This window comes from Pristiophorus japonicus, chromosome 16 (genome assembly GCF_044704955.1).
Source record: "Pristiophorus japonicus isolate sPriJap1 chromosome 16, sPriJap1.hap1, whole genome shotgun sequence".
In the NCBI taxonomy this organism is placed as follows: Eukaryota; Metazoa; Chordata; class Chondrichthyes; family Pristiophoridae; genus Pristiophorus; species Pristiophorus japonicus.
Window position 1 is genome coordinate 136,565,171 of NC_091992.1, and position 13,109 is coordinate 136,578,279.

The following is a 13,109-nucleotide window of genomic DNA, read 5'->3' on the forward strand; positions in this document are numbered from 1 at the left end:
TGTCGATGTCCTTTTTGCAGATTTTTTTGTGTCCTCCTCACACGTTGCTTTTCCTCCCATTTTTGTATCATCAGCAAACTTGGCTGATACTATCTAATCAAAGTGTTTGGAATTTATGCTGTGAGCTGCATGGATTTTGAGGGATAAGGATAAATATGTAACAGTTTTAATAAAAATGTGCTGTTCATAGCAGACTGAACCCATGGTCTACAGGGCTGTAGTAATACCTGCCCGCCTGTATGGACCAGAGGCATGGACAATGTACAGAAGACACCTGAAGACGCTGGAGTTACATATCATTAACGATGTTTCCGCAAGATCCTGCAAAGCCCCTGGAGGACAGGCGCACCAACATCAGTGTCCTCGCCCAGGCTAACATCCCCAGCATTGAAGCACTGACCACACTCGATCAGCTTCGCTGGGCGGGCCGCATGGTTCGCATGCCAGACACGAGGCTCCCTTGGCAATTACTCTGTGCGGAGCTCCTTTACGGCAAATGGGCCAAAGATGGGCAGCGGAGACGTTGGGTGGACACCCTCAGGGCCTCCCTGGTAAAGTGCTGCATTGCTGCTAACGCCTGGGGGTCCCTGGCAGAGGACCGCCCCGGGTGGGGAGGGTGCATCCGGGAGGGTTTTGAGCTCTTCAAATCTCAACGCCGCGAGCGTGAAGAGGTCAGGCGCAGGCAGCGGAAGGAGCGTGCGGCAAATCAGTCCCACCCCCATTCTCCCGACGAATGTCTGTCCCACCTATGACCGGGTCTGTGGCTCTCGCATTGGACTGTTCAGCCACCAAAGGACTCACTTTAGGAGTGGAAGTAAGACTTCCTCGATTCCAAGGGACTGCTTATGATATGATGATGAGCCTATTAGTCATGAGTTTCTGTGTTTCTTTCCCTGGATGCAAAGGGTAGACTAAATATAGCTATCGAATTAATGCTCAACCTCTAGCCAGATGCTGCTTTGGGCTCCAAATATGAAATATGTTCTGACAAGAATAGTTTGATTATAAAATGTTACATTGGCCATTGTGTGCATACTGAAACTGAATCTCAGCTTTGCATGAAATTTATTGCAGGACCCGTTCAAATTCCTGTAGAAGTCACTGTTTTGCTTTTGGACAACTGATGCTTTATGTTCTGCACAAATAATTGACAAACTGCAAGATATATTACGTGAATTAAGTTAATTTAGCGGCGTAGCAATACTTCTACACAATTTGCCTGTCAAAACATGTTGAACCGCCTCAAAGTGATGACTGCAGCACAAGACTCCAGTTAGTTCCATGTACAGGTAGCAAGCAGCCTTTCATTAGTTGACCATGCCTCCAGGCACCAGTGCTATTTCCTCGACTGTAGCCATTTTTAGTAGTAGGATGCATCCACATCCAACACGTGAAAGTTCACAACATGTTTGCAACAGGCAAAACAGAAGTAGCTCTATTTTAATACATCTGGCAGGCTGTTATTTAACTGTGCAGAGAATGAAGCGTCTGTTATCCAAAAGCGAAATTATGGGACATTTATGGGTGTCCGTACGACCCCTATGGGGCAAAAAACAGTTAAGAGTGACTTTCACTGCCACTGGTCGTGCATGGCAGCTGGTCGTCTTTGCCTGCAGCATTCTGTGGTCGAGTGGAAGCCCTCAAGTGCAGTCACCCCTGGCGAGCAGATCAATTCCTGATTTGTTTCAATGTTAAATCATTGCAGTTGAATGGATTTCCAGCGAAGAATGTTGTGGCTCAGTTGATTTGTCTCCATTGATGGTGAGAAGCTGATCAATGCTTCTGTTGGCGGCAACTGAAATATTCTCTTCCGGCCAACTATTTTTCATGTTTATTGATATGCTAATGTTGCAGAACAAGCAGGATAGTTTGGTGCTAGTCTGTGTTGAGTTCTGTTGCTACGTTGCTGCTATAAGTTGCCTTCATTGCTACTCGAGTAATGGTGTGATTTTCACACACTGGCCCATAGTGATTTACCACAGAGCTGCTGTTACCGCTACAATCTTCTACCTCTTGTAATTTATTCCTTACAAGCATGAATTCTTTTTACCCCTATTTGAGTTGCATCTGTCTTGAATATATTTAATTTTCCACCTTGGCATTGGCCATCCTAAACCAACGGGACCCATATACTGCTCATCTTTAGCTAGTTTATGTTGTGTTTAATGGGCTTACAATCTGGGGTGAGCTTTAAAAAAAGAAGGCTCGTCTCAGGAAGCCAGTCTTTGAATCTATCAAGGTGACTGAGGTTACTCCTGGTTGTGCATTGGGAGTCAGTGAGCCAAGCATCCCAATAGGCACTGTATAAAAGCAGTTTAGCAGAAAGGGAAATTGATCTTGCTTCTCTATTTGTAATACATGCTGATCACTGCTGCCATTTCCATCCTTGCAAAGATGCTACATGCAGTCTACTGATGATTTAATTTTTGTGCTCACACTTTTTTGCATGATCCAGTAGCTTGAATCAAGCAGTGTAAATAACACAGCAAAATGAGAATCTAGTGCAAAAATCTAAATTATTAAATAATTTTAATTGAGACGTATACCAGTTGGAAGAAGAAGCATTCTCCAGCCATGCTTCAGTATTCAAGAAGCATTTCTCTCATCACAATCAAGCAGCTTGTCAACGTAAGAGCATTGAATATACTGCTGGGTAATGGAAAGGGTTTGCAGGAATTCCATCAATCTGTCTGTTTCTGTATTTTCTGATCATGCTAACACAGCAATCCGATTTATTGTCGCGTAACTGGGTAATAATGTAATGGTAGCAGCTGGTTTATTTGCTAATGAATTAAATAATTCTGAAAAGTAGCTGCGATAACGCAACACGATCTGGATTTATGTTTTGACAACCGATTGAAACCTGGTCTTAGTTCTTCAATTGACCAGATGCCAATTGCAGCATTATTTTGAGATTTTTCAACCATATTGACTTGCATTTAGTTTGCAATGTATCCATGAATATTTTCCTTGTCAGCTATTTTACGAGTTAGGTCAGATTCTTGTGTTTAGAATCATAGAATGATACAGCAAAGAGGGAGGCCAGTTGGTCCATCATGCTCTATAAAAAGGCTATCCAATTAATCCCATCCCCCGCTCTTTGCCCACAGGGCTGCATACTTCTCCGTTTCAAGTATTTATCTGATTTCTTTTTGAAATTTATTATTGAATCTGCTTCCACCCCCTTTCAGGCAGCGCGTTCCCAATCACAACAATTTCCTATGTTTAAAAAAAAAATTCTCCACATCTCCCCTCCAGTTCTTTTGCTAATGATCTTAAATCTGTGTTCTCAGGTTATCGACCCTCCCATCACCGGAAGCAGTTTCTCCCCACCTGCTCTATCAAAACCTCTCATAATTTGAGCTACTCCGTTAAATCACCCCTTAATATTCTCTGCTCCAAGGATAACAATCTTAGCTTCTCTGGTCTCTCCACATAACTGATATAATTCTAGTAAATCTCCTCTGCACCCTCTCCAAGGCCTTGACATCCTTCCTAAAGTGTGGCACCCAGAATTGGACACAATAATCCAGCTAATCAGGAATTTATTAAGGTTTAGCATAACTTCCTTGTTTTTGTGCTCTATTCGTTTATTTATAAAGCCCAGGATCCCATGTACTTTAACAGGCTTCTCAACTTGTCCTGCCACCTTCAAAGATTTGTGTATGTGAACCCCCAGGATTCTCTGTTCCTGAATCCTCTTCAAATTTATACCATTTAGTTCATATTGCCTCTTCATTTTTCCTCCCAAACTGCATCACTTCACACTTCTCTGCATTAAATTTCACCTGCCATGTGTCTGCCCAGTTCACCAGTCTCTCTCTTTCCTCCTGAAGTCTCTGCTACTATCCTCCTCACTGTTGACTACATTAATGAGTTTTGTGTCATCTGCAAACTTTGAAATTGTGCCCTCAATATCCAAGTCTAGGTCACTAATATATTATCAAAAAGGGCAGTGGATTGAATGCCGACTCCTGGGGGACTCCACTGTATCCTTCTCTCCAGTCTAATAAACAACCGTTCAGCACTACTCTCTGATTTCTGTCTCTTAACCAATTTCATATCCACACTGCCATGGGCTTGAATTTTGAGGTAAGTAACTGAAATGCAAATGAGTTCTAGCCCCTTTCAGCAATGTATGTGCAAGCAGTCTCTCCAGACAATCCTGAGTTTCTGCATTCCATATTTACTGTATTGTCCTCATCTGATGCATCGTGTCTGATTGTAGTACATGATGACTATGACTTTACCTATTTGTGTTTCCTGCATCGCTCTAGAATGTTATAAATCCAGGGTTTTTCAGGCCTAACTCTTGGTATGTGATTTGCTAGAGTATCACTTATTGACTGAGCCTGGCATTTTTATAATTATTGGATGATAATGGCATGCATAGATCTGTATTGAAGTGAGTTGAACAATTAGGTTTCATTGATGTCCCAGGTCACTTTAACTAGAGATGATCAAGAAAATCGAAAGGCTGTCCAAAATGTTAATGCAAGAGGCTGAATTCTGTTTTGTTTGCAGTGCCCCTATTTACCACACTGCATGAAGCTTTAGGTGAGGGCGGGATAGGACGTGCTATTGCTATAACACTTCAGACAGTGCTGCTTGAATTCTGATGACTACTGATTTTGTCACAATTATTACAACACAGAGCTGTTCACTTTGGAGTGGTGTGTGGTTGTGTGTGTTATTTTGTCTAGAATTTTCTACCCTCCCCTTTTGTCTTGAACTTGGTAGTTACCTGCTGGACTGGCTTCCGTGGGCATCGCCGGTGCCCTAATCAATGGGCATTATTTTGTGTGAACCGTAGACAGTTAGATATTGCCAGGCTAATCAACTGCAGTGGACATCACAGTCAAGCCCAATCCTGTCTTTACATCTGCACTTCCAACAGGGATTGTTGGATAACTACCCTGACTCTTTCCCCTCCCCATTTTCCTTCCCCCTCTTTCCCCAATCTTCTTCGACTACTCCCCATCACCCGCCAACGTAGTGTAGGGATATATGACAGTAGAGAATAAAATTTATACAGATCAAGTATGTACAAGTACTCTCCAATCAACGCATTGAGAAACTGACACATGCACCACTGTGGTAAAGAGTGGGGGGAGGAGGTGTCTTTTATATATTTTTGTTCCTACATGCAGACAGTGCCATTATAGGACTTACTCCCATGCTGAAGAATTGAGGCATAAATATGGGAGACGAGCCAAGGGACTTTGCAATATACTGAGCACCTCCTAAATGTTTGTGAAATTCTAACTTAATTGTGATTGAGTGCATTCCAGGCAGAACATGCTCTTGGTTCATCAATACATCTTGATTATAAAAGATTTAATAAGAAATGAGCAGACACACCTGTACTCTAATGATAAAGTGGATCCCTGGGGTTTTAATTCAATGCAGGGCAAAGTGATACGTGGGTGTGGTGTGTCCCATGACTATTGCAAAATCATTCAGTGCCAGTAATTGCTTAGTTACCTGTGTTACTAATAAATTGTGCAGTTTCACCACAAAAATTAAAAATTGTTACAAGCATCGAGTGGACCAGCTGTGCCCTTTCTTGGACCCAATGGGACAGCACGTATCCTTCTCTCCTCTTGCACTGACACTGGTTTTTGAATCCACAACACCTCAATCTAGATTGCAATCAGACCAATGATTGGAAGCACAAAAGAGATTTCTGACTACAGCTGAGTATTTGTATTCTCGGCCCTTCAGGGTGTGTGACTACCATGTCACCTTGTGTCTGAAATCATCCCAGTGCATTTGAACCCACAGGTAATGCATGTACTGACTTGCTGGGGTCTTACTGTAACTGATTTGATATACAATCCTTGTAGAAAAAGGATTATCAAATGTACTAATCTAGATCGTAATCTTGGTTTCGGACTTTCGGGCAGGGAGTAGGATCGGATCAGATCTGCTCTTTCTCGGTCCTAACCTATCTGGTTATTGCATCTCACACTACAAGACTAAAGTCGGAGAAGTGGAGGCTTTCTACAGCTAACGCGTGCGTGCTTCTGCTGACGTGCTTCTGCTGACAATTAAAGAAATTGAACACCAGTGTTTATTTTCATGTTCTATATTTGTATTCTACTTATCCTACAGTCAAACTAGAATGCAAATTCAAATGGCACCAAGAAATAATCTTTTGGGAAATTGAAAACTAGTTTGTCATTAACAGTGTTTGGAAAAATAAACGAATGATGTGTGAAGTAGTTGGCAATGCTTTCTTCGCAGAATGATCTTTTGCCTTTCGTGGCCTGGCCCTTTCGCCGCCTTCCCATGGCCCCAGGACCAAGTTTATTGACTTTCTGCACTGGGATGGTCTTTGAAGGGACCCTGTCAAATGACCCTGATAGAGCTTGAGATATCACAGAAAGGTTACAGCACAGAAAGAGGCCATTTGGTCTGTCGAGCCCTTGCCAGCTCCCTGCAAGAGCACCTCAGCTAGTCCCACTCCCACGCCCTTTCTCCATAGCCCTGCAATTATTTTTCCTTCAGGTACTTATCCAACTCCCTTTTGAAAGCCATGATTGAATCTGCCTCCACCACCCTTTCAGGCAGTGCATTCCAGATCCTGACCATTTGCTACGTAAAAAAAGATTTTCCTCGTGTCACCTTTAGTTCTTCTGCCAATCACCTTAAATCTGTGTCCTCTGGTTCTCCATCCTTCCACCAATGCAAACAGTTTCTCTCTATCTACTCTGTCCAGATCCCTCATGATTTTTGAACGGCTCTATGAAATCTCCTCTCGACCTTCTGCTCTAAGGAGAACAACCCCAGCTTCTCCAGTCTATCCACGTAACTGAAGACCCTCATCCCTGGAACCATTCTTGTAAATCTTTTCTGCACCCTCTCTAAGGCCTTCACATCCTTCCTAAAGTGGGTGCCCAGAATTGAACACAATACTCCAGTTGACGCCGAACCAGTGTTTTATACAGGTTCACCATAACTTCCTTGCTTTTGTACTCTATGCCTCTATTTATGCAGCCCAGGATCCTGTAAGCTTTTTTAACTGCTTTCTCAGCATGTCCTGCCAACTTCAACGATTTGTGCCCATATAACCCCAGGTCTCTTGGTTCCTGCGCCCACTTCAGTTTATATTGCTTCACCTTGTTCTTCCTACCAAAATGTATCACTTCGCACTGTTCTGCGTTAAATTTCACCTGCCATGTATCCACCCATTTCACCAGCCTGTCTATGTCCTCTTGCAGTCTATCACTATCTTCCTCACTGTTTTGTGACATCTGCAAATTTTGAAATTGTTATCTGTACACCCAAGTCCAAGTCATCACAATGTATCAAGAAAAGCAGTGGTCCCAGTACTGACCCCTGGGGAACACCACTGTACACCTTCCTCCAGTCCGGAAAATAACCGTTCACCACTATCGGTCTTGTTTTTTGTGGCATTTATGTTCAAGTTCACGAAATACCTCTTGTGCAGTGAATGCAACATGATGAGATCAGGAAAAATAGCACCACAGCTGAAATACAAATATGGACAATTTGCTGCGATTGTTGGTGCTAATTTCTATAAAATGAAAAATAACCTCCTAAAGCTGCAGTGTGATGTAAAGCTCAGATCATTATACAATACAGCTTTTAGCTACACTTGAGCACAGATGTCCTAATCATTTTTCTTAGTTTAGCAACAACACACAGCTGAACTTGACCTATGCTTGTTCCTTTCTAAACAGGAGAGAGCCACCACGTTCCTTGGGTCTCTTTCAGTTGCCTGGAGGAGATGTTCTTCTTCCGCCAGATGGAGTAGAGACACCTGGTACAGAAAACTGGAGGTTCAATGATCTTAGCCTGCCACGATCCAACACCAGCCTAAAAGTAAGGTGTAAACTTGTATAAGTAATGTATCTTTCATCTCCAGTGTGATTTACATTTCACAGATAATTATTCATGGTCTATAAACTAGTCTAGTATGCCCTAAATTCTGGAAGTCCCTCCTTAAACCTCTCCGTCTCTCTACCTCTCTTTCCTCCTTTAAGATGCTCCTTAAACCCTAACTCTTTGGCAAAGCTTTTGTTCATCAATCCTAATTTCTCCTTATGTGGATCGGTGTCAAATTTTGTTTTGTGACACTCCTGTGAAGCGCCTTGGGATGTTTTGCTACGTTAAAGACGTTATTATAAATACAAGTTGTTGTTGTATCACTTTAAAAAAAAAAAAGAATGTAAAAGCCTATTGGCACTAATGTTGGTGTATTGAACTCCTGACCAGGAGACCCAGCCTCGCCAGTCCCACACTGCCTTCAGGCTGTGTCTTTAATTCGGCTGCTGTGCAATTTCAGGCAGGGGGAAGACGATTGTCATGCGCTGTTGATGTGCACCATCTGGTGAGGTGCCTTGATCTACTGACGATGGAGCATAATGCACTCTAATTGTAGGGTAGAGGAGGAAGAGAGCGAACAGGCTGACAGCGAAGGAGTCGAAGGGTGGAAAGTCAGCCACGAGCCATCAATTGTCTGCTCACTATTTGGAAATGTGAACTTGCAGCAAAATAAATTCATTAATTGTTAACTACTGTATGGGTAAACGTAGTGATAATCTAACCATCAGTGTCCTTTGCGGGGGCAGGCGGCGCGGGCGTCAGTGATTGTTAATGGAATGCTTGTTAATGGAATCCTTCTTTTTGCTTTTGGAGACGAGTGTTGGCAGCAAGTACTCCAAGTTGGTAAAACATGAACTAGATGCAATAAATTCTCTCTCATCATCCTTCCCTTCCCATCTGAAAAATGGAAGCATGTGATGTTTCCCTTTCCTAATCTACCCTTCTGAATGAGATGGGCAGTTTATTGCTTAATTATAAGCAGGATTTTGCTGTCGACCAATGCCCAATAGATTGTTTTACACTGGATGCGGAGTGGATGGGGCAGAGGAGAAAGACGCATACTTTTAAATTGTCCTGGATTCATTGTCTCCATGATTATAACTTCAATGTTTTGCTTTGCACTGCCCAGGAGTGAGAGCACTGCCTGCAAATTGAGCTGCTGTTAGAAAGCGATGATCTGAAGTCAATTTGCAACATCTTCAATCATTTTTGTGGCGTGTTCCAATCAAGTTCCAGATTTATAGTAATCGGGATTATTTTAAGAGCGTTGTTAACCTCTAGATTAAGAGGGTGCTGATTGAATTGTTGTTTTCCCAGTAACTTATTGATTTTGTTCCATAACGGTACTTTGTCAGTGTCTTTGTGTTTCCTCCGTTCACTTTCACAAGTTAAGCAGCTGGCTGTGACAGTTTGCATGTTTAAGGGTGCCGTGCGTTCTTCAGTAGCTGCTGTGCAAGCTGCCACTTTGCTTTGCACGTCTGATATTAATATGGCATATCCAAGTTTTGGGAACCGAGTGATTTTTTTTCTTCCCAGCATAAATCTGGTTTCCTTGCAGGTGTTTTTGTGTTGTCTCTTCCTTCAGTTCTGCCGCTTTCTTTCTCCCTACCCCACCCTCCCCCCACCAAATTTATCACCACCTTTTGCAGTGAGCTATGTGTTGGGGGATAAAGGACAGGAAGGAAGTTTGTTGTTAATGGATGTGCCTGCTGTTGCCATTGGCACCCGCTGTTTCAGTCCACATAAGTATGGTAGTATCAGCTGTGGCTCAGTGGATAGCACTCGTCTCTTGAGAAGGGGTATCAGTGGGAGAGCACTTGGGTGCCAGTGACCATAATTCAGTCAGATTCAAGTTAGTTATGGATAAGGACAAGGATAGACCAGGAATAAAAGTCCCAAATTGGGGCAAAGCTAACTTTGCTAAATTGAGAAGTGATTTGGCCACAGTGGACTGGAAACAGGTACTTGAAGGTAAATCCGTGTCGGAGCAGTGGGAGGCATTCAAGGAGGAGATCCGGAGGGCTCAGGCCATACGTGCCCTTAAAGAAAAAGGGTAGGAATAACAATTCTAGGGCACCCTGGATGTCTTGGGACTTACAGGGGAGGATAAAGGAAAAAATAGGGAAGCTTATGTCATATACTGACAGCTAAATAGAGGAATATAGAAAGTTCAGAGGTGAAATTAAAAAGGATATTAGGAATGCTAAGAGAGAGAGCATGAAAAATTCTTGGCAAGTAAAATCAAGGAAATCCCAGAGATGTTCTAAAAATATAATAAGAGCAAGAGGATAGCTAAAGAAAGGGTAGGGCCTAGTAGAGACCATGAGGGTAATCTCTGTGTGGAGGCGGAAGATGTTGGTATGGTTCTTAATGAATACTTTGCATCTGTTTTCACAAAGGAAAGGGGCAATGCAGATACTGCTATCGAGAAGGAGTGTGAAATTCTGGATGAAATAAACATAAGGAGTTTAGCAGCTTTGAAAGTGGATAAGTCTCCAGGCCCGGATGAAATACATCCCAGGCTGTTGAGTGAAGCAAAGGAGGAAATAGCAGAGGCCTTGACCATCATTTTCCAGTCCTCTTTGGATTCAGGCATGGTGCCGGAGCACTGGAGAACTGCTAATGTGTCACCCTTGTTTAAAAAAGGAGAAAGGGATAGGCCGAGTAATTACAGGCCTGTCAGCCTTACCTCAGTAGTGGGAAATTATTGGGAAAAATCCTGAAGGATAGGATAAATCTACATTTAGAAAGGCAAGGATTAATTAGGGACAGTCAGCATAGATTTGTTCAGGGAAGATCGTGTTTGACTAACCTGATTGAATTTTTTTGAAGAGGTAACCAGGAGGGTCGATGAGGGTAGTGTGTACGATGTAGTATATATGGACTTTAGCAAAGCTTTTGATAAGGTCCCACATGGTAGTCTGGTCACGAAGGTTAAAGCCCATGGGATCCAGGGAAAAGTGGCAAGTTGGATCCAAAATTGACTTAAAGGTAGGAAGCAAAGGGTAATGGTTGATGGATGTTTTTGTGACTGGAAGGATGTTTCCAGTGGGGCTCCACAGGACTCAGTATTGGGTCCCTTGCTTTTTGTGGTATACATCAGTGATCTAGATTTGAATCTAGAGGTTATAATTAAGAAGTTTGCAGGCAACACTAAAATTGGCTGTGTGGTTGATAATGAAGAGGAACCTCATAGACTGCAGGAGGCTATCAATCTACTGGTCAGGTGGGCAGAACAGTGGCAAATGGAATTTAATTCGGAGAAGTGTGAGGTAATGCACTTTGGGGAGGGCTAATAAGGAAAGGGTATACACATTAAATGGTAGCCCACTTAATAGTGTAGATGAACAAAGGGACCTTGGAGTGCTTGTCCACAGATCCCTCAAAGTAGCAGGCCAGGTGGTTAAGAAGGCATACGGAATGCTTGCCTTTATTGGCCGAGGCATAGAATACAAGAGCAGGGAGGTTATGCTTAAATTGTATAATACTCTGGTTAGGCCACAGCTGGAATACTGCGTGCTGTGTGGTCGCCGTATTATAGGAAGGATGTGATTGCACTAGAGAGGGTGCAGAGGGGATTTACTAGGATGCTGCCTGGAATGGAGAATCTTAGCTATGAGGACAGATTGGATAGGCTGGGTTTGTTCTCATGGAATAGAGGAGGCTGAGGGGAGATCTCATTGAGGTATATAAAATTTTGAGGGACCTGGATATAGTGGATAGCAAGGGCCTATTTCCCTTGGTGGAGGGGTCAATTACAAGGGGGGATAGGATTAAGGTGGTTGGTGGAAGGTTTAGAAGTGATTTGAGGGGAAGCTTCTTCACGCAGAGGGTTGTGGGGGTCTGGAAACAGAAACATAGAAATTAGGTGCAGGAGCAGGTCATTCGGCCATTCAATAAGATCATGGCTGATCATTCAACCTGCTTTCTCTCCGTACCCCTTGATCCCTTTGGCCGTAAGGGCCATATCTAACTCCCTTTTGAATATATCTAACAAACTGGCCTCAACAACTTTCTGTGGTAGAGAATTCCACAGGTTAACCATTCTCTGAGTGAAGAAGTTTCTCCTCATCTTGGTCCTAAATGGCTTACCCCTTATTCTTAGACTGTGACCTGGGTTCTGGAACTCCTCAACAACGGGAACATTCTTCCTGCCTCTAACCTATCCAATCCCGTCAGAATTTTATGTTTCTGTGAGATCCCCTCTCATCCTTCTAAACTCCAGTGGATACAAGCCCAGTTGATCCAGTCTCTCCTCATATGTCGGTCCTGCCATCCCGGGAATCAGTCTGGTGAGCCTTCGCTGTACTCCCTCAATAGCAAGAAGGTCCTTCCTCAGATTTGGAGACCAAAACTGAGCACAATATTCTAGGTGTGGCCTCACCAAGGCTCTGTACAACTGCAGTAAGACCTCCCTGCTCCTATACTCAAATCCTCTAGCTATGAAGGCCAACATACCATTTGCCTCCTTCACCGCCTGCTGTACCTGCATGCCAACCTTCAATGACTGATGTACCATGTCACCCAGGTCCCGTTGCACCTCCCCTTTTCCTAATCTCTCACCATTCAGATAATCTGTCTTCCTGTTTTTGCCATCAAAGTGGATAACCTCACATTTATCCACATTATAATGCATCTGCCATGCATTTGCCTACTCAGCTAACTTGTCCAAGTCACCCTGCAGCCTCTTAGCATCCTCCTCACAGCTCACACCGCCACCCAGCTTAGTGTCATCTGCAAACTTGGAGATATTACATTCAATTCCTTCATCTAAATCATTGATGTATATTGTAAATAGCTGGGGTCTCAGCACTGAACCCCGCGGCACCCCACTGGTCACAGCCCGCCATTCTGAAAAGGACCGCGGCTCCATCAGCCCTTCCAGGTTTAACGTCTCATCTATAAGACAGCACCTCCGACAGTGAAGCACTCCTTCAGTACTGCAGTAATACTCATTTGAATTAAGTTGCACACTGCCTGGAAAGGTGGTAGAGTCAGAAACTCACCACATTTAAAAGATGCTTGGATGGGCACTTGAAGTGCTGTAACCTGCAGGGTTATGGACCTAGAGCTGGTAAGTGGGATTAGACTGGATAACCTCTTGTTGGCTGGCGCATATATAATGGTGAATACGGCCAGGGTGATCTCCTGGACTAGTTTCAATCGCTTGGATGGGTCGGAGAGGAATTTTCCCAGATTTCTTTTTCCCAATTGGCCAAGGTTTATAATCTGTTTTTTTTGCCCCTCCCAGGAGATCG

At 43.4% G+C, this 13,109-nt stretch overlaps 1 protein-coding gene across 4 annotated transcripts in view; it reads left to right on the forward strand.

Annotated features, from left to right (window-relative positions):
• Positions 1-13,109, forward strand: part of LOC139226871 (C-Jun-amino-terminal kinase-interacting protein 4-like) — a 279,135-nt gene that overhangs the window by 168,064 nt on the left and 97,962 nt on the right. For all 4 annotated transcript variants that reach the window (XM_070857971.1, XM_070857972.1, XM_070857973.1 and 1 more), the window contains exon 5: positions 7,707-7,848. In XM_070857971.1, the coding sequence (XP_070714072.1) occupies positions 7,707-7,848 (142 nt within the window). The remainder of the gene's footprint in view (positions 1-7,706; positions 7,849-13,109) is intronic.